The sequence below is a fragment of the Cydia strobilella genome, chromosome 21 (assembly GCF_947568885.1).
Source record: "Cydia strobilella chromosome 21, ilCydStro3.1, whole genome shotgun sequence".
NCBI classification, from domain to species: domain Eukaryota; kingdom Metazoa; phylum Arthropoda; class Insecta; order Lepidoptera; family Tortricidae; genus Cydia; species Cydia strobilella.
Window position 1 is genome coordinate 9,064,628 of NC_086061.1, and position 23,073 is coordinate 9,087,700.

Here is a 23,073-nt window from a genome sequence, read left to right on the forward strand (position 1 = left end):
TCCGTCGTCAGCACCAGCGGGAGCTCGCTCGAGTAGTGCGCCAGCACCTCACTTGACTGTAACATTTTTTTTATTTTGTCGAATGCGGCCTGACAATCTTTACTCCATACGAACTTAACATCTTTTTTTAGTAATTCATACATCGGAGATAATATCGTGCTTAAATTTTTAACAAATTTTGCGTAGTACATTATCATTCCAAGAAACGATCGCAACTCCGAAACATTTTGTGGGCTCGACATTTTATTGATAACCTCAACTTTACTTGAGCATGCTGATACTCCTTCTCTAGAAATAACAAACCCTAAATATGTGACCGACTCTGCAAAATAAGTGCACTTCTCTTTCTTTATTTTCAGACCGTACTTTTGCAATCTGTCAAAAACCTGACAAAGTATTTTTAAATGTTCATCGTCGTTTTTCGCTGTTATTATCACATCATCTAGATAGACCCCAACCGTGGGTAAGTCAGCAAACATTTGTTCCAGCTTGCGTTGGAAGATGCCAGGACTTGACGCGAGCCCATAAACGAGGCGATTATACTGAAATAGGCCTTTATGGGTATTAATTGTGGTAAACTTCTTGGTATCATCCAACGGAAATTGCGCATAAGCCTGACTTAAATCGATTTTTGAAAATTTGTCCCCGCCATTTAATTTTACTAACAAATCGTCTATCCTAGGCAGAGGATACCTATCTATTTCTAGCCATTTGTTGAGCGTAAGTTTATAATCAGCACAGATACGAATCGAGCCGTCCGACTTGACTACTGGTACAATTGGCGTGGCCCAGTCCGAACACTCGACCGGGGTTATGATGCCGTCACTCACCATCTGGTCCAGCGCGCGGTCGACCGGCTCGCGCAAAGCGAACGCCAGGGGGCGCGCGCGCAAGAACACGGGCATCGCGCCGTCTCGCAGTCGAAAGCCCACCGGCTCGCCCGTGTAGCACCCCAGCCCGTCTTCAAAAACCTGCGCGTATCTGGAACTGAATGAATGCAAATCAAATTTACCTCCCGTGACTATACTATTACACTGGAAACTGTCGCGGTGTACAATATCCAGCTCCTCCAACCATTCGCGACCAATTAAAGATGTCCTTCCATCATTCATGACATACAAATTGAATTCCCCTACCTTATCTTTATATTTAACAAAAGGCCTTATTTTGCCTACAACCGTTACGGGCGGACCGGTGTAATACCGCAAAAACAGATTAGAATTTATTAAATCACAGTTCTTAAACATTTTATGATAGCAATCTAAACTAATACACGATATACGGCTACCCGTGTCTATCTCCATTTCCAATTCTTTATTATTAACAAGTAAGGTTAACGTATACGGTTTATAGTCTTTTGAACACCTTATGTTATAAATGGGAGTAATTACCTCGACACTATCGTCGGTATCCGAATCATTTACTTCTTCCAAGTAATTGCCGTCTGTGTAACTCGCGCCGCCCGCGCCAAGTTTAGGGCACATTCTTTTGAGGTGGCCTTCCCGATTACATACACGACATACGTATACGCGAAATTTGCATCCGGCTGCATCATGTTGTCCGCCGCAAGCCCGACAAGTCGAGCGACTCGAGCCTCTCCCGGCGCCGCGGCCGCGAGTCGCTCCGCTAGCCTGACCCGCGCCACTGGCCCGTGCCCGAAGTCCCAGCTGCGCCCGGCGCGCCGCTCCCGCCGGCTGCGCCATCGCCGTAACGGCCTCGCGCTCGCTCGCCGCTTGCCGCTGCCGCGCGTCGTCCCTCGCTGCGGTGAGTTTCACTCGTGACAGCATGACATTCCACTGCACCGTCGTCGTTCGGCCGCTTGCCGTTCATCACTGCCGCCGCGTTCGTCTCTGCCGCTTCTAAGGCGGTGGCTAGTTTGTAAGCTTTTGACAATTTAATGTCATCTTCCGCAAAAAGTCTCTGTCTGATCGTCTCGCTAAACAATCCACAGACAAGCTGATCCCTTAAATTCTCGTCTAATCCCGTCTTGAAATCACACGTTCTAGCTAACTTCTTCAAAGCTGCCACGTAGTCCGAAATAGACTCACTTTTAGTTTGCGTTCTTTGTCGAAACTTGTACCTCTCAGCTAATTTGCTAGGCGTTGGTTGCAGATGTTGTAGCATAATTTTATTAATGTCATCATATTTCAATTCGTGGGGTTTCTTTGGTGAACAAAGGGTTACTAACAGTTCATAAGTAGGGCCGCCGATTAAGGTAATTAGTGTAGCAACTTTCTTTGTTTCATCAACACTATTGACAACAAAATATTGTTCAAGACGGTCCACGTATGACGACCACTTATCTTTGTTCTCGTCGAATGGTTCAATTTTACCGACCGCCATTTCGCCCACACAACAGAACACGCCGCACTTTTATATTATACAAGGTACACAGCTCGTGCAAAATCCAACATCGAATACCACGTAACGCGAGTCCAGCTCGTCGCCAATGTGGAATATGGGACTACTTACGGGAATAACGGGATAACATTGAAAATACGTGCTACCAAAACTATATGTATTTAAGGAATGAACATCGGAAATATAGACACATGTCAACAGAAGACATAATCATCCTACATGCAGTATGCATACATCACAGTTATCATAGATATTCAGTCAGAGATTTTGTTTAAAATTCTGCGGGTCAAATCCCTGGGCTATATAATTAGCTATTTTATGCTAATATTATACTGCTATTGTATGCAGGGTAACGCGTATACAATTGAAAATAAATTAAAATTAGACATTTTCGTGATTTTTTTTTCGAGCCAACCTAATCCTTTTAAGGTTTTTCTTGAAAATATGACTATAATATATATAATTTCCATGTCAATTTTTTCATTGCATTTTTCCGTCATTAAATCCAAAATGTCATGTATTGATTAGGAAAAAGATTTTTTTTGTATGGGACAGGTCGTCCAGGCCGGCGAACCCTCCACACAAAGCCCGAAAAAATTTCGCGACAATTTTTTTTTTCTATTTTTCCCTCATCAGATACCGAATATGCCCTTAACTGGATTCCCGCAATTTTTTGTTACACCTTGTATAGGTAGGTAACATCTAGGGGAAGGCTCACTAGTATGTGGATAAATCATCGATATACTCGTATGAGTTATTAATCGATATAGGAACTCCCTACCCGTCATCTAATTTTCAATCAATCAATTAATCTATTTAATTTTGCCCCCTAAAATCCGATGACTGATCACATCCGTACTATGCCTACATTAGCCAGCTAGGTTAAGCCCAAAGCAGCTTAGAGCTTGATATTGGCATCAGAACTTGGCACAACATTGCACCTTGGCATACGACACGGGCCGTGTGCCAAATGAAAGTTTAAGTTCGGCTATGTTTGCTTTTTAACCGGCTTCTGCGAAATAGGTTCTATCGTACAGATGCCGAAAAACAAAACTATCAAACTATATCCGAATACGAAGGCCGCAAAAAATATCTGACACGATCTTATTTGTAGAGCCATAAGAGCGTGTCACATATTATTGCGGCCTCCGAAGAATAACATATTATTGCAGGTATCTGTACCCACCTAGTTCGTTTTTAGGTTTTCGTAGCGAACGGCAATAACGGAACCCTTGCTATTTCATTTCCGTGTGTCCGCAACTCTGTTTGTTAAATCTAATTTACTCGAATCTGTAAGGTAGATTTTAAATTTTAGACCATACTCGTGTGTGTATTTTGTGAGCCGCTAGTTAGTATAGAATAACTAACTATAAAAAAAACCCGTACGCATTATGCCAAAAAATCCATTTTATACCAAAAATACCTTGCATCATTTTTGAAAAGAGATGATACTGTTGAAACTGCTGGATCGATGTTTATTAAACATAGCTAAGGACCACCGCAAGGTAACTTTATTACTCCACAAAACCGAATAATATAAAATACACAGATAATTCTTACTTTTGTCAGTAAAGCAAAAACTAATGTATTTAACATTAAAAATGAAAAGATTCCGCACATTGTTAAGTGCATTATAGTAAATATTTTTTAGGAAGAATCTTTATTTTGTTGCGCTCATTATTTGACAGCGCCTACCTACCTTGTTTCGAACGCTAGGCGGCGCTGCCATCGTGCAGGGTCCCAATGGGGTTGGCCGGTCGAAATAATTAGCAGATGGCGCCTGCATAGCTTGCCCTGTCAATCCCTAGAATTGTGTCAAATTTTTGTTTTTTAATGCCCTGGATGCCAGCACTTTACGCCAAATGTCATAGAAAAAGGGGCAAGCTATGATGGTACGTGCCATCTCTGCAAACCTTTGAAAGTTGCCAACCCCATTAATGTCTCAATTTGTCAATTATTGGTAAAAGTTGTTATCGAAACGTTTACCACCATGAAATGCCGCGGCCGTTGTTTTGACAGGTTGAAAGGTCAATTCTGTTTGACAGGCGCCCGCGGGACCGCTAACTTGACGTTTTGATATTGACAGCTCGTCTGTCAATTTCCATGCTATTTACCTCAAGAAAACAATTAACTATTACACGTTGATTTCTTTCACCAATAGATAGCTTATGTTATGTACTTTTAGTAACTATATACTAATAAAATAACTGGTGTTTTGATTTTTCGCCGAACTTTTATCCGAATTTCACTTGGCAACCAACTTTTCGGCAAGCTTTTGTGTATGGATTACCAGAAAGGATGCCAATCTCTTATGGCAGAATTGTTGCAAAAGTGACCGCTTTCAGCTTTAAATAATAGTTCCTAATCTCCCCGGTGGCGCTAGTTAGGCTCTGGGACATGAGTATAACATGAACCATATAAGGCAACAAATAACCCGACCAAATTACGTAGGTTGTTTTTGGTAGTATTTCGGGGTGGCGCCGCCTAATTACTGTTTTTTGATGGACACTTTTCATACATAGAGATTTGGCTCCTTTATATAGTCTCCATGCTTTTGTGCAAGTGGTTGCCATGGTTACGTCTCCCTCACAATTTAAAATAGCCATTAAACGGAATTTTATCGCATCAAACAGGCATTTTTTTGGTAATATTGAGACCATTTTTAAGTATGTGTTTGTGCATTTTGTCAATGTCAATATGGAAAAGACCGTCTATCAGATAAAACCGTCTACGAGCTCTCGACTCTTGACGTCGTCTTCTACTCTTGCGTTTGTACACATATTCACTTATAGGAGGTCGGTAGAGCAGAAAGAAGGAAGCTTTTCCTCTCTGACCGTGTCTAAACGAAGTACGTATTCAAATACGAAAGTTTCTTAACCTAAGACCAAAGATAGATATAACTCCGTAATAGATGGATACAGTCTAAGGAAAAAACGTGCCTCGAAAATCACGAAAATTTGATTCTCGATCAGAGGGCGCCACTAGTTTTGGCCTACTCTCGTATAGAGGGCGTTGACGGTTTCGTTTGTTATTTATAATTTTAACGCACATCAGTGAAAGAACATAGGTCAAAATCATATAAAAATAATTAATACAAATAAAAAAATCATTTATCCATATTTAAATACATTTTAACGTATTTTTCTAAATCTTCATTTTTAGTTTTAAAGTATGACGATAGATGGCAGTGAATTTACAGCGGTTACAAAATTTACTATAACAGTACCGCTCTATCTTATTATATCCTCTTTGCCTAAGACCTATGATGGTTTACCCAATCAAAAATTATATGTAGGTACCAGTCATCGCCACATGATCTTAGTTAAAATATATCACGGGCTATCTAAAAACAATGCTGAATCCCATTTTATCCACGTCTAGAAACCTTTGAATGCGTAAGTGATTTTAGCGATAGACTATCAGCTCGGTCAGTAGGCCAACAGCGCAAGGCCATGGGGTTTCACCCCTGTATCTAGGCAGGGGTTTGGGAGGGTTAACGGCTTAGCTCAGTTGCTTTATGTAACATGTACTTATGGAACTTGTGGCGTTCGAACCTTGATTTACTTTCGCATTAATAATATTAGTAAGGGTATGCTTAAAATACATATGTTGCTGAACACCTTTTTGTTTTGTCATTTATTTGATAATATAAAGACGACACAAAATTAATTTTGGAACAAGCAGAAACGATGATATTAAGCTTAGAAACAAATATAAGTGGAAAAAATGCATTGTCTTGGGTGGGACTTGAACCCACGACCACTGGATCGCTAGCCCAGTGCTCTGACATCTAAGCTACTAAGACCGTACCCGTTACGATAGCCGTTTAAGAAGTGTAAGACTCTTACTGTAGATGTCGCTACAGCCTCCCTTAGGCTCATATATGGTAGAAATATTCGCTGTATTGGGTACGGTCTTGGTAGCTCAGATGGCACGGCTAGCTATCCAGTGGTCGTGGGTTCAAGTCCCACCCAAAAAAGTGAACTTTTCCACTTTTAATTTATTTCTAAGCTTAGATAACACAAAGTTTGTGTACAGCGTTTCGAAATAGTTATTTGTGCAACAAGAGAGGAAAGTTGGTTTTTCTTGCGAGTGTTTATTTTGAGTCCTGAGAAAGCGAAAGATTCTATAATTGATTCACGAGCGAAGCGAGTGATTCTAAGTTAGAATCTTGAGCGTAGCGAGGGACTCAAAAACACGAGATGTAAAATAACTTTGCTCTCGTGTTGCACACATAATTTTCACCTCAGTAGTGAGAACAAATTAAAGGTTAAAATGTAATTCGAATTACACAGAGAATGTTTTTTTATAAAAGTATGAATTGGCAGTTTATGGCCTTAACTAAATTAAAAAGCTACTTTGTTTCACTCCCTGGAGTGAGGAAAGTCGCACTTTCATCACTCCAGGGAGTGACGAAAGTAGGCTTGTTCGAGCTACTGAGGTGAAAAAGTTATTTTTCCAAGCTCCAATTTTTTCCGTGTGCCGGAAATTGAGGAACGACTTTACGAGTATTTCGTAAGAACCCATGTTATCAATCATGTTTAATGGTGTTCGAATTGACAGACCGATAGGCAAGCGTTTGAACCATCTGAGACCATTCTATAAAATCTAATGGTGGAATGAAATTTGTATTTGTCATATTATTATTACTACTTTATATAATTGCAGTGTAAATAAATTGTAGGGAAGTATGACCGCCTTTAATAATATTTACAGTAACTACATCTGGTGCTCCATTACGACATACTTTGCTATAATAAGCACATTACGTAACTTCGTCAAAAATGTTAAGGGCCGTACTGTAAAACTGTTTAGGTGTTTAGGTGTGGTGTTTGTACACATACGAATTTTATTTATTTATTTTATTTGAAAATATGTTACACGACTTTACAGAAATCCAATGCGCCATGAAACTTAAAATTAACATTAAACAAACAGGTTATTAAAAATAACAATCAGGTACGAATAAGAAATTCGCAACGAGTGGCGAATTTTAAAACACGACGGAAGGGAGGACGAGGATTAGAGGACGCACACGGCGACTTTTTGCGGCGGTATTACAATATTAGGCGATGTCAAACTACGCGCTGGGGGCCTAGCCAAGGTACCAATCGTTTGCGCTACGACAACGAAACGCTTTCTGTCTCTCTATCACGCTTACACATGAGTGCGATGCAGAGACAGATAGCGTTTCGATGTCGTAGCCCAAACGATTGGCATCTTGGCTAGGCACCTTGTATAGTTAAGGCGTTTAGGGCACAAAAAAAATGGGGTCATTTTTGAGCTCTAGACTTCTATAGTTATTCTAGTTCATAATTTTAAGCTAACACTGGACTTTATCGCGTAAAAACTTACGTTTATTTATGGCCTGACGTTTCGAACGTGACGTTACGTTCGTAGTCACAGGCAGACTGGCGAGGAATTGTATCAACATCTTCCGAAAATCGTGAAATTCGTGTTAGTTTAATTCAATATATTATTCTAGTTTGTTGTTCCGTAGGTCAGTCAGTAAAATAGCTGATGAAACGACGCGCCAAAAGTATTCTACCGCCCTCAATTATTTTTCCAAATGGAAATAAATCTGTTAATATATTTTTCCTTTTTTATTGTGGGACGTACCACATTATTACAATCTATATATTGTATATTTATTATACAGATGTCAATCACAATGAAAAAATCAACGATGATCAACTCTGGTCAAAGATAGATATAACTCCGTAATAGATAGATACAGTCTAAGGAAAAAACGTGCCTCGAAAATCAAGAAAATTTGATTCTCGTTCAGAGGGCGCTACTAGTTTTGGCCTACAGTCGTATAGATGGCGTTGACGGTTTCGTTTGTTATTTAACAATTTTAACGCATATCAGTGAAAGAACATGGGTCAAAATCAAAAAAATTATTAATGCAAATAAAAAAAATCATTTATCTATATTTAAATACATTCTATCGTATTTTTATAAATCTTAATTTTTAGTTTTAAAGTGTGTCGACAGATGGCAGTGAATTTACTGGGGTTACAAAATTTACTATGACAGTACCGCTCTAGTATAAGTTACTCTATGACTCTGGTCAACGTGGGACACGAACCCACATCCTTGGATTGCCGGTCCAATGCGTTACCAATTGCGCTTGACCAGAGTTGATCATCGTTGATTTTTTCATTGTGATTGACATCTGTATATACAATATATAGAGAGATAAATCTCTACAATTAGTGGTCAAAAATATCTGCCACAGTCTAATTGTTCTACCCCAGAGGCATTTATCTCTTTTTACAAGCTTTTAATTAACTTGCCTTGTTTTAGTATGTACCTATGTTGGTTTGTTAGTTAGTTAGTGTGGGTCAAATCTTGCAAGCTAAGACCCACTTCCCGATTTCCGATTAAGCTGAAATTTTGCAAACATATGTAAATCGGATGACAATACAATATTACGATGACTTGGAGCTGATCTGATGATGGAGACAGGAGGTGGCCATAGGAACTGTGTGATAAAACAGCACAAATTATTTGTGTTTGAGGTTGGTAGAATTTTCTCGATGAGTATTGAAAGAAAGTGGAAAGAAAAGTACATTAAACTATAAAAGCTTGTACATACATATACGTACATATTTATTATTAAGCTATTAGATAATAGACACGAGAGAGTAGACACTTTTGATGGTGGCTGTACTACTATCATTTAATCTAACTTTATCTTAACCCTGATCCCATTTCGATTAAGGGCTCATTAAACGAAGGGTTCCGTCGGCTTGTTAGCGTGGACATAAATTGTTGACGTCACTTGTGGTTAGTACCTTTATTGCGAAAGGCTTATTCGATTAAATACGTTTTAAAGTAGCCAACTGTTCGGAGTACGTAGAGTATTTCATATTATAAATATAACATTTCATGTAATAAAAATCGTTCTTGAAAAAAATGCTAAAATATGTCAAAAAAATCGGTCAGAACTCATGCAGGATCCTTTATTATCACACACAGATAAGAGGTTAGGTTACGACAAAATCTTGTTAAGTTAAATAATGATACTTTTTCCTAAATTGTTAAGTGAAAGCACCCTCAAGAAATACTATAAAAAATTTATGTTAAAAAAAACACATGCATTTTAATATTGTCTTCGGTTACCGCGATAGTTACTCATGAAATAAAACTATGAAAACGGATTATATCGCGTATATTGAATTTATAATACATCCCGACGTTTCGAACTCTTTACAGCGTTCGTGGTCAACGGGTGACTGAGGAAAAATTACAAAGTGCAAAAATACCCACATACTAAAATAATGAACAATCATAGACTACAAACTTTAAGGCTGGTTGTACACGCAAAATCGGTTCATAAGGCTAGTTATACACAACAATTATTTTAAGTAAAGATATATATATATACGCGATCAAAAAAAAAAACTACGCCGGCTCCAACCTTACACCACGGACCCGAGAAGATTTAATTCCCTCCTAAATTGTAGGAGGGTATCCCAATATGGGACCGGCAACAAACTCGGCGGGACACATCTTTTCAAAACATCAGAATGTCCAGCATCATCCAACACTAAGGTCTCACAGTCTATGTCTCGCTTGCTCCTTTATCAGATGGACTACAGGATCCCAAGCTGGTGGTAGAGAAAAGCCATCTTCCGTATTAAAGTTTGGATATTTCTTAATCTCAATGGCCTCGCGCAGCATTCTGGGTATGTAACGCTTCTCCTTGGCAAGAACCAGAGGCTTATCAAACTTGATTGAGTGATTGGCTTTATCCATGACATGCTCACAGACAGCAGACCTAGGTCGACGGTGCTTGACATCAGCTATGTGTTCCTTCACCCGAGTGGAAATGCTCCGTTTCGTCTGCCCGACATATGATAGGCCACACTCACAGTCCAGCCTGTACACTCCTGCAGTCTGTAGAGGGGTATTGCATTTTACAGGCCTCAGGAATTGTGACATCTTCTTCATTGGCTTGAAATATGTTTTTATAGAAGCACGCTTCAAGATGTGGCTGATCCTGTCCGTGACCCCCCTGACAAAAGGCAGAATGGCAGGCCTGCGCTCGACTGTGGGGATATAATCCGATATAATCCGTTTTCATAGTTTTATTACATGCATTTTACTTTCCTCGTATTCGAAATGAAAAGTATAGTGTTTAACTCGGTTGAAAGGTATCATTTCAGCCTCGGACTATTGGCGCTCTCACTGCGTTCGAGCGCCAAACAACCTCGGCAGGTTTAAGTGCCTTTCATCCCTTGGTTAACAATCCATTCATAGAAAGTAATTTAATTTGTAGAGTATTAACAGTGATAAAATCAAATTATCCTATTACAGTCGCCATCAGTTGTATCGGAGCAGCCGAGGTGCTCAAAAATATCTGAACACACACTCTAGCGCCTTAACAATAGAGCACCTTGGCCGCTCCGATATACATATCTGATGGCGACTGGACATGATAATTAAATCATATAAAAGGCCCCTTTACACGTCCATTAATGCCATTATAATGAATAGAATAGAATAGAATAAAATAGAATAGAATAGAATGAGATTTTATTCGTAAGCACAAACAAACAAGACATTACATAATACAAAAGAAAACATAAAATAAGATTAAAGTGCCACGAAATGGCCTCATCTCAGCATGTTGCTGGTGACTTCCAGCGCTGATCTTCCGATGAGACCATCAAGTGAGAAGAATCAGGGAAGGTAACAGACAAGAAGAAAAGATACATAAAATAACATACAATGAACAAATAGTTAAATACAACAAGCAAGAAGATACAACATAACGCTTAAATTAAAAATTATTTATATAAAGTAAGCATCGTACTTGTAACATTATAATGCACTTTTCACTGTAAAATTCCTTTTATCAGCCTCTAAAGATCTGTACCAATTGAATCAGATCAATTGCACTCAAGAGATTACTGGCGGTGGCATCGCCTTTTAAATCAGGTTAATTACTTATTGGAAAATAATCAGGACAAGTCTCACACTTCCTGATTCTTGGCTTATTTTTTCCTTGTATCACTTATATGCAGTAGTTAGTGTTTAGATAGACAATGTATTATTGATTTAAACTTTCACGATTTTTACTCATTATTAAAACTCGCGCGCTTAGAAGATGTTGATGTCAACTTTAGCCAGTCTTCTCCGAGACCACGGGGACAACGCCGTCCTCGAAACGTCGGAATTTAAAACTTTTTTTTTTTTTTATACCACGTCGGTGGCAATCAAGCATACGGCCCGCCTGATGGTAAGCAGTTACCGTAGCCTATGAACGCCTGCAACACCAGAGATATTACACGCGCGTTGCCGACCCTTTAAAAACCTGTACACTCCTTTTTTGAAGAACCCCATACTGTAGCCCCTCGGGAAAACCTCGGCAGGGAGCTCATTCCACAGCCGAAGCGTACGCGGGAGGAAATTCCTCTTAAACCGCACAGTACGCGACCATTTAGGTGCTAGGGTGTGAGGATGAACACCCTGCCGATGGCGAGCGGTGCGGTGATAGAAAGCGGCCGTTGGCATCATGTCAAACAATTCTTCAGAGCACAGCCCATTGTACAAGCGGTAGAACACACACAAGGAGGCGAAGTCTCTCCTTAGACTTAAAGGTTCGATACCGCTTGTGAGTTTGTGACTTATTTTACGCGATTAAGTCCCATCGTTGTAAATAACAATGTATTATTGTTTAATAATCCAAGTAGGTAAGACGGAAGCCTGCTACTTCCACCTTAGCAATAAGCTTGCAGAAAAAACACTGACCGTCAAGTTTAAAGGCACAATGCTTAAACATAACCCGCACCCCAAGTACCTTGGACTCCTTGGAGTCACTCAAGACAGAATTTTATTTTTTTCCTTTTATAATATGTAATCCAGTGACATGTAAATATGCCATACGATAAATAAAAAATAAGGGTCTAACCGAAAAAATATATATTTCCCACATTATGTGAATTATTTGTCAGTTAAGTTGACATTTCCAACTTCGATAAGTAACCCCAACCTCAACATAAACAACATGCAATTTAAATTCACATGTTACATATTCATTAAGTTTCACTCACCTACAGGCCAATTCGAACGTACTTCACATCAAAATGATATTTGAATCATGTTATTTAGTTATCACGCGTCTTGCCCGCGCCAACACTTGTACGCGTCGAGTACGAGTGAAATACACGATAACTGAATGACATCAGTAGCCATACCATGTGTTGATACTTTATATTTACATTAGCGACTGCGTAAACTCGATCGCTCCATCCACGTCGCTCGCACTGATGTATTGGTGTGATAGAGAGGGAATACGATCGAGTTCACGCAGTCGCTAACGTAAATATCAAATGCCAACTCGTGGTGGCCGTGAAGTTAGATGTCATTCTAATATTAGTGTACCTTCGAATTGACCTGAGAGACGTTGATTTGGCAGACATTATCTAAATTGGGACATTCCATTTTGTTAATTGAATTAACATTTATCGAAAGCGGTGCTATATTTACAATAGGGGAGATTTAGTTAAATTTGCCTGTGGACTCTTGTCCCTAATGAGTTACGACTACATTTTCAGCATTTCAATTGAAATAGAACGTATTCAATTAAATATATTAATAGCATTTACTTTATTATACAACGAGGCGACGTATTTTGATTCAATTTCACCTAGTCTCATCCTGCAACTTTGGATCGTTTATAATACTTTTTGGGAAATATATCCCACCAAAAATATTTCATGTAAAATGTTGCCAAGACGAAACTATAAGGCTCGCACTGTCAAAAAGTTATCAGATCAAAATCACCTTCGTCAAAATATGTGGCTTGGCCGTTTCGCTACCGTCACATGCGCGTAAGGTGAGAAATGTATTTACTATTTCCCACATATGTTAACTAAGGTGTAGAGTTTGTGAAGTTAGGGCCTAAATAGATATAAATTTCTATAATTGCATACCATTATATATACGAGCACCCGTCCGGCCGACCGATTATGGGCCCGGGTATGCCCTTAAACTACGTCCAAAAGAGAGGTATGGGCACTGTAAATGAATATCATCTCGCTTTGTGTGACACAGCGGATGTCATTGCAGATCTAGAGCAGAGCTCAACTGCGGAAGTATGAATGTATGTATGTAAACACTTTATTGTACTTAAGACAGACAGACTTAAGACAAACACAATAAAAGAACGAAAATATATACAATGTACAAAGGCGGACTTATCCCTATGAGGGATCTCTTTCAGTCAAGTACCACCTCCTTAGAGAAAAGCGCAGCCAAATAACACTAGACCCTACTCATAGACCTCATAGTGTTGTTCCTGCCGGTGAGTAAAGGTTGCCAGAGCTCAGAGAGGGTATTAGGGTCAACAACGCGCATGTAACACCTCTGGTGTTGCAGGCGTCCATAGGCTACGGAGACTGCTTACCACCAGGCGGGCCGTATGCTTGTTTGCCACCGACGTAGTATAAAAAAATATGCAGAGATCAGTCGATCCCTCTTGTCCGTGTATGATAATAAGGATCCTGACCGAACTTTTAGTTATCATTTTGCAATTTTTTCCGAGAACGATCTTTTCTGCTCTATACAGCACATCGATGTTTGAACTCACGATTTTTGACCACCACACATATGTAAGATTGAACCACTTCCTTTTTATCACACTTCCTCATAAAAAGGTGTTATTACACGTAGGCGATGCGTTCCGTAATCCCTAAATTTCGGCCTAGGGCTGTATTGTATGTATTTTTTCATCACACTTGCTAGGTGATGCGGTCCGTAAATTCAGATCTAGGGTTGTAATTTTACGAAATTAGGCAGAAGTTTTATTCATTTCCTTTTTTTTTCCTCCCAAGTGTGATGAAAAACATTGTGTGTGCGGGTGGTACAGGAATTACGAACATGTGTTAATTAAGCCCTCGCCTTCGGCTTCGAGCTTCAATTCACACTCGTTCGTAAATTCTTGTTTACCGCCCTTAATATACAATGTACTATTCTGATCGTCGCCATTTTCTGCGACACACACATATGGCGGTCCAATTGCGATTTTCCTTGTAACTGATGGTCCCACAGGGAAAATTGAAAATTCCTTTCCTTAAGGAAAATGTAGAGATTTAATTTACAATCTCTTAATATTGTCTTCGGTTACCGCGATAGTTACTCATGAAATAAAACTATGACAACGGATTATATCGCGTATATTGAATTTATAATTCATCCCGACGTTTCGAACTCTTTACAGTTCGTGGTCAACGGGTGACTGAGGAAAAATTACAAAATGCAAAAATACCCACATACTAAAATAATGAACAATCATAGACTACAAACTTTAAGGCTGGTTGTACATGCAAAATCGGTTCATAAGGCTAGTTATACACTATAATTATTTTTCAAGTAAAGATATATATTATATACGCGATAAAAAACTATGCCGGCTCCAACCCTACACCACGGACCCGAGAAGATTTAATTCCCTCCTAAATTGTAGGAGGGTATCCCAATATGGGACCGGCAACAAACTCGGCGGGACACATCTTTTCAAAACATCAGAATGTCCAGCATCATCCAACACTACGCCAAGGAGAAGCGTTACATACCCAGAATGCTGCGCGAGGCCATTGAGATTAAGAAATATCCAAACTTTAATAGGGAAGATGGCTTTTCTCTACCACCAGCTTGGGATCCTGTAGTCCACCTGATAAAGGAGCAAGCGAGACATAGACTGTGAGACCGTAGTGTTGGATGATGCTGGACATTCTGATGTTTTGAAAAGATGTGTCCCGCCAACACCATACAAAAATAAGCCCTTTTGAAAAGGCACTCCTCGTTCGTCGTTTGAGAAATGGGCCCCAGGCTTTTAAAAATAATTTAAATTGGTGTTATTGATCACTTGAACTAAGTGAAAACGCGGCTTAACACGATATTTTGCAGCCTATTATTACCGTTACAAAGTTAATAAAGGTAACAAAAAAAATTCGCGATATACCCAATTTTAAATGTGATTAATATGAGCCTATTATTACAACACAGTTTGACTATTGATTGTAGTTGTGTTCCTAGGCTTCAAGAAGCACGATGTTGCTATACTGAAAAGTGGAGTCATTACCCCCACCAGCCCCTTGAATTGCCCGCCAATCTATGGTCTAATAGTTATGCATAGGACACTTTTCTAGAGACCCTGGTCTATATCATGAATATAATGGAAATATTTCCACGCACATCAAAGAAAATTTATTTATTCCACCCCGCACTTTGTCAAATACGCTAGGAATTTAATAAATATCAGTACCATTACGTACCTTCTCAAAGTGACAATAATAAGTAGGTATGATGTCCCTAGCGACTTTCATATCCTATTGTTTGTCACAATCGTCAGTATTTGTCATATTATTTCTTATAACGATAAACTTGAGTGAAGTTTCAAGAACATCTACTTCATGTAGGGCAAAAACGGCAAAAATAATTAAAACGAGATCCCAAATTCTCTTTGTTATATTGTTGTAATTCTAATTGCTTGTCAAATGCAAGCGAGTCGAGGCGATAGTGTCTTTATTATGTTAAATTTTAGTCAAAATATATGATGACTAGCTGTTGCCCGCGACTTCGTACGCGTGGATTAACCCTTTTAGGGGATGAATAGTTAAAAACGCTTAAATTACTTTTCTTGTATTCTAATAATATGCCTTTATACAAAGATTCAAGTCCCGCACTCAAAAAAATATTTGATCGCCATACAAAGTTTCAACCCAATTTTTACCACCTTAGGGGATGAATTTTCAATAATGCTGAAATAAGTTTTTTTCTCTTTTAATTATATATCTTTCTATGAAGTTTCAAGTATTTAAAATAAAATTAGGACCACGACGAAATTTCAACCCCTTTTTAACCACTTTAGGGGATGAATTTTTAAAAACGCTGAAATCACTTTTCTTTTATTTTAATAATATGCTTTTATACGAAGTTTTAAGTCCCGCACTCAAAAAAAAATGATCTCCATACAAACTTTCAACCCCTTTTTCACCACCTTAGGGGATGAATTTTGAAAAACCCTTTCTTAGTGGATACTAACGTCATAAAAGCTACTTATTGTGAAAAATTCAGCTCTCTAGGTACAACGGTTTGGGCTGGGCGTTGATTTAAGTGAGTCAGTCAGTCAGTTAGTCAGGACTTTTACGTTTATATATATAGATTTCAATAAAAGGCACTTACATCGGTAGGTTAGTAATTAACATACCAGTGTCATAGAATACAAATTTACTGTAAGGAACGAGAGCAAAATCACTAAATAGAAACAAATAATGTGACGGGAAAAACAGATTTTCATAATGTTTTAGATTCAGAGTAAAAGGCAAATTTCTCCAGGAGGAAACACATTTTCCAAGATGGCTGCGTTTCCTCGAGGTCCACAAACGTCAAATGGGCTGAACACAAGCTGAACATGAAAATTGGTCAGATGAAGAGCATAATTGTTTTCCATCGTATTTTGTCGGAAACGTTCGTATTTTTCATACTGGTTCAGTCAACCTCAGTACTCTTTGTACCGAGACTGACTGAAATAGCAAGACACGTTCCTACGTTTCCGTGAAAATACGATAGAAAATAGTTATCCACTACATCTGTCAGCCAAGCGGTTGTAAACAGCGGGTCCTAAATAATAAATATGTCGTTCTGACTTCACGAGAGTCTGTGCTTTTCGGCGACTAGTCTGTTGTGGTGTTTGTTTCTACGGAGATTATAATTAATATTACGTACTGTAGCCGCTGTGCAGGTCTCGACGATAAATAAAAATAATTCGATTTGAAGTAAACTTATAATCAATAGGTGCTGGTTACTTTACAAGGTACAGTTGACGTAAACGGTTAAAGGTGTAGAAGTGGTGGTAATAGTATGGAGGCTGATGCGAAAGTGAGTGAATAAATTTAGGTGCCTCTAATTGGCCGCGATACAGGTTATGTGGAGCGCTCCTATTGGTGCATTTAAATAAGCCTCCGCATAGTAAGCGAGCCCGACGGCTGCGTTTAGCTACTGCATTACAAATAAAAGGTTGCGTTCGCAACACGTACAAATGAAAAAACATGACCACTTTTGAGCTTGATTTTGACCGCGCCAATGTACCAAAACAAAACGTAAGGTGAGCGGACTGGATAATACGAAATTCTGTATTCAGAAGACACGGACTTGTACTGTTATAAAAGCAAATGATTTACGCAATCACATAATATATAATTTTTTTAAATTGCTTACTACCAATGACATTGGACATCATTTCGATTTTGGTCGCACTTTTAATATTTGAAAGGCAATCTGGTACATTACAGACCTATGTTCTGGATATACGAGTAGGTAATACTAATTGTTATAATGTTCGACTCACTCGAGTAATCTATGGGAGTAGGAGGGCAGGTTTAACGAAGTTAATTGGCGTCTCGTTAAATATTTAATGTGTAATTAAAGGCCTTCGGAAATAGGGGACTTGTACAAAAAACACAACTTTGGGAACAAATCAAATTATTTTATTAAATATTTTTGATTTGTGCTTTAAATAGTCACATTACTATATATAAACTGAAATAGATCTATTTCAGTGTATAGATGGCAGCACCAATGTCTCTCTATATCTTAATTCCATCTTAAAAATTCAAGGAATTCGTATAGGTACAAGCGCGTATTGCTCGCCCTTAGAGTTGGTCAAAGGCGCCTATAGTCTTATGGCTCCTCTACACTATTGGCGATAATAGACGATGATTGGCGGGCACGTTAGTGTAGAGGGCATACTCGGCTGTCACCCACCAGTCATCGTCTATCATCGTCAATGATCGCCTGCGACCCGTGAGTTGTCGGTTTTTTGGGCACGCATCAAAGGGAATCACCATGTTGTATAAAAAAACCCCACCACCATGTTGTTATGAGAAAGGATCGGATTAAGAATGAGTATATTAGGGGAAGTTTGAAAGTAGCACCAGTAACGGAGAAGATGAGGAGTAGTAGGTTAGCGTGGTATGGGCATGTGATGAGGAGGGATGAATGCCGTATAGGCAAAATAATGTTATAGACCCAAAAAACGATGGATGGATTGTGTGAGAGGATATGAGAAAGAAAGGAGTGAGTGCTGAGGTGACGAAAGATAGAGGAGAATGGAAGAGAAAAACATGTTGTGCCGACTCCACATAACGTGGGATAAGGGCAGGAAGAAGAAGAAGAAGAGATCAAAGAGAATCACCGAGTGGTTGCGTTGCACAGCGATCATGTAGATACTTGCACGATGATCTTGCCGATGATAGACGGTGATACTATCAACGATCATCGCCGATAGTGTAGAGGAAGGAAGGAAGAATTACACATTATTCGTAAAGCGAAACATATTGTAACAATTTCTTTTAGTTTAAAAAAAGCTTCGGATCTGAGCATGGTGGCCTTTATAGAACATGGCATGTTCATATTATATGTAGTTACGACAACTACTACTTTGGTATCCAATGTAACTATCATTGAGTGTTTCTATCGACCTGCTCTTGGTTCAACGCCATGAATGTCCGTTAGGCTTTGGTTTTTGGTAGATTATTTTGCTGTCTCCCTCATTCCGCTTACGTCAGAAATTGACGGGGATCCAGAATGTTGCGTAAAAAGTCGTTTTTATGTAAGAATAAAAGTTTACCACATTTATTCTGTGGATGCTTAATTGAGCAATCATGAAGAGGACACTTAGACAGTATGTTTGGGCAGCATATTAACCTTTTGTTTCTTTAAATCGTACCATGGAGTCGGTGAAATAGTCTCAAATTAAGCTCGATAGGCTTGGCCAAATTATATTTGCTAAGCGATGTTGAAAGCATCATAAAGTCCCTAAAATAAAAAATGTAAAACCTTCTTTTATCAGATATGGCGTAAAAATACCCTCAGACCACACCCTAAGAACATAATAGTAATAGAAAATAATACACATGTAAACAGTTAGACCAGGTTTTATCTGTAGTTATAATTAATGATACGGTCTTCAGTCGGGCAGGTTTGTTGAAGTTAATTGGCGCCCCGATAAATATTTAATGTGTAATTAAGGGCCTTCGGAAATTGGGAACTTGTACAAAATAGTAAATTGTGTTACAAGGGAGCAAAATGACATATTTACGGCGAGGGCGTACATTGAATCCTAAACGAAGCGAAGGATTCTATAATAGAATCCCGAGAGTAAACTATTGTGAGAATGTTTTTGGCAAAAATTTCGTTTTCGGTACAAGTTTTTATCGCTGACTGTACTTTTCTTACCACAGGCAACTAATACTCATCGAGACAATTCTAACAACCCCAAACACAGGTTGCGTTATTTAATCACAGAGTTCATATAGCCACCTCCTGTCTCCATCATCAGATCAGCTCGAATATTGCATTGTCACCCGACTTACAAATGTATGCAAATTTTCATCTCAATCGGAAATCGGGAAGCAGCTCAAATTTTGCGTCCATGATTTGACCTACACTAACATACATACATAGAAACAGGGCAAGTTAAATAAAAGTTTGTAAAAAATCGTAAGCGATGTAGTTCCAAGTTCCTTTTAGATTTACCATCACAACGGATTTCCGGACGTCATCTTGTTTATAAATATTCATAAATAATTATAAAGTTGTCATAGCCGGTCCGGAAATTTTGATTGTTCCTACTTGAAAACATCGGGAACCGGAAATACGGACTAATTAATTTAATGAAAGCTGATTATTTTGGAAAGTTTGCTGTCTCTTTAAATTTGACTTTTGTTTCAATTCTAATACTTTAATTGTTTTTGTAGCAGGTCAACGGCGAGGGACCTTCTCCTCCGGGTTTTACTATATAGAATTTCCCATACAAACCGTTCCGTTTCCGTCCCTATCATTGGCACAACTATCCCGCGTCCATTGACCCGGCAAACCGCGTTAGCTGCCCGACTGGACACTGCAGGGTTCGAGTCCCGGTAAAGAAACCACTTGAACTCGTCTTTTAATAGAATAGAGGTATTCAACTATAGGGAACTAATCATATTATTTTAAGAAATATTTTTTATGTTTTTTTCACACACACACACACACACACACACACACACACACACACACACACACACACACACACACACACACACACTGCTCGCCCTTAGAGTTGGTCAAAGGCGCCTAGCCTTTCAAGTATAGCATACACCAGAGAATTTGGGACGGGTATATACCGCCGTGGCCGGGTGGTCTAGTGGTCAGAACGTTAGCCGCGTAAGCTGAATACGCCGGTTCGATTCCCGCTCGGCCACCGGTGAACTTGGTCACTTTTTTCTTCAGTGTATGATATCTATTTCAGTTTATAAATGTATTGTATGATTAACTTTAATCTGAGGGCATCTTTGACCGATGTAAGTAAAAAACTTATCTAGATAAGGATATATGAATCGGCAGGAGAGTTGAGGTGAATGATTTACACAGACAGCTACACAGAGTACTAATAGCAAAAACAGTATTGAATGAATGAATGTGACTTAAGTACGTTATTAAGTAAAAAAAAACAACATTGATTGTAACTTTTTCGTCCATCTTGCATTTGGCGATTCAACTTGCTATTGGTACGAAAAAAGAATACTAATTACAAAATCTTGCTGTCATTACATGATTTTGTTGTTGTGTGCGTGAATTCAACTCGTGCCCGACTCGGTAAAATGGCCAACATCAAAGAGGTCTCGTAACGGAGACAAAACGAATATACGCGAGACAATACGAACAAACGAACGTAGACGAATACTCACTCTACTTTCGTATTCGGCAAGTCTCGTGTAGTTTTGCCGAGAGTGTGTTCAGTTTGGCACAGTCTCGGCAAATGTCCCGGCAAAATCATCTCGTGTAGTTTTGTCGCGAGTGTGGAGCGGGCTTTATGTAGTTTACAAAAACGCATATAAATAATTTAATATTAACATTGACAAAGAATAAAACAATGGAGGGTGCTGTAGCTTTATACGATACAAAAAAGCCATTCAAGCAAAAGGCAATACAGGATGTAAGTGCCACGAATGCAGTACCTTCGTGGCACTTACATCCTTTTAATGACAAGATGTTTAAAAAAAAAACTCATTCTTTGCTCAATTACTGATCATGTATAATATCCAAAGTAATATGCACGCCCGGTTCAAAAGTTAAAGGGGGGCGGGGATACATTTTATGGACTAACATGATTTTTCGTGTAAGCGAAAATAATATACCTAAGTATAGTATGAAAAAAACATTAATCTTATGAAAACATGCAAAAAAAAACACTTGGCCCCTTACTACCTCATTAAATCGTAAGGTATACGATAAAATCACTCAGAACCTCTTAAGAGGGGTAAGAGCGGATTTGTACAACTATAGGGGCTTGCAGGGTATTATTAGCTTCCGGACTAGATATAAACGTACAGTAGCGAAAGGTTGACTGGAAGAGATCCCTTATAGGGATAAGTCCGCCTTTGTACATTGTATATATTTATGTTCTTTTATTGTGTTTGTAATCTGTCTTATGTACAATAAAGTGTTTACATACATACATAATTTATCATATTTTTGCAGATTTGCATATATTTTTTAATAATTTCTCAAAAACGGCTTCAGCGATTTCGATTACATTTACAATAATAAGCTAATTCGATTAAATTAGGGTTCGTTTTGAAATTAATTAGTTTGGCCGAGTTTTCGCGGTAGCCCGGGCGGGTACAAAATTGTAATAGAGCTAAAAAAATAGATCCATCTAGGTTTTATTGTTGGTAAGATTCATTGATGGCATTTTTAGAAGTCATTTTCATATTTTTAGTTTTTGTGCAAAATTTTGTTCAAAAACTAAAATAACTTGTGTTTTGATTTTTAATACACTTAAGTTTATTCTAAGACGCACAGTGTATTGAAAATTTAGTATGTTTAAAAAGCGTGACACTGCTGATTGCGAACATTGAAAGTAATATTTAATTAAATATATTAATAACGGGTCACTCACGTGTTTTAAGTCGAAAACGCTCGACATGTTTCACTCCGTACCGAGGAGCGTCATCAGGAGCTTGCTTTAATATGTCTGTGTCTCACGGAAGTTTTGTTAATATTTAATTCGTATAACAAAGAGAAAAGTTTTTGAATAAACGTTTTATCGTTTGAGGACTAACGGCTTGATTCGAACTACAAGATACGTCAAAAATTTGCTAACGATACGATACGAATCGGACATATCCGATACATGTCGTATCGTTAGCAAATTTTTGATGTATCTTAAAGTCCGAATCAGGCCGTTTGTCTTAATTATTTGCTCCTCTCACATGAGACATCCGATATGTACCTTATCTACAAATGTGTCCATTTGTCTAGCAGCTGTATCTGGCAGATGTATCTGACGGACACCCTAATAGCCACTTCAGTTACTTACCAATCTACTAGTATATCAAACATATGGTGACTAACAAGTAACACACACCAATACCCAAGTCAGCAAACATTGCCCGAAGCACTTATAATATCTGCCAAATGTAATAACGTCTTATATTACATATTTGATTAATAATCCTGTCTACTTTCTTAGTGTTCAAGGTAAATAATAATCATGTAAGAAATTAATAGACCAGGAGAATAAAAAGGCCCCATAAGATGTGCACTCGTATTGACTATACAATAATGTAGACCAAATAAAATACACAATGTTATAAATGCTTTGTATCGGTTAGGGGTCATGTTTCCCGGAAAAATTCCAAGAGCGCGTTG

At 38.6% G+C, this 23,073-nt stretch overlaps 3 protein-coding genes and 1 non-coding gene across 4 annotated transcripts in view; 1 reads left to right on the forward strand and 3 right to left on the reverse strand.

Annotated features, from left to right (window-relative positions):
* LOC134750990 (NADH dehydrogenase [ubiquinone] 1 beta subcomplex subunit 3) overlaps positions 1-23,073 on the reverse strand; it is a 519,415-nt gene that overhangs the window by 296,945 nt on the left and 199,397 nt on the right. The gene's annotated exons all lie outside the window — the stretch shown is intronic.
* Positions 1-23,073, forward strand: part of LOC134751280 (uncharacterized) — a 223,096-nt gene that overhangs the window by 55,844 nt on the left and 144,179 nt on the right. The window lies entirely within an intron of this gene.
* LOC134751279 (uncharacterized) lies at positions 1,627-2,347 on the reverse strand. Its single transcript, XM_063686663.1, has one exon. It carries the CDS (start codon positions 2,341-2,343, stop codon positions 1,627-1,629), a length of 717 nt encoding a protein of 238 aa, XP_063542733.1. The 5' UTR covers positions 2,344-2,347.
* Trnaa-agc (transfer RNA alanine (anticodon AGC)) lies at positions 6,094-6,166 on the reverse strand. Its single transcript has one exon. It is a non-coding gene; the product is annotated as a tRNA-Ala (tRNA).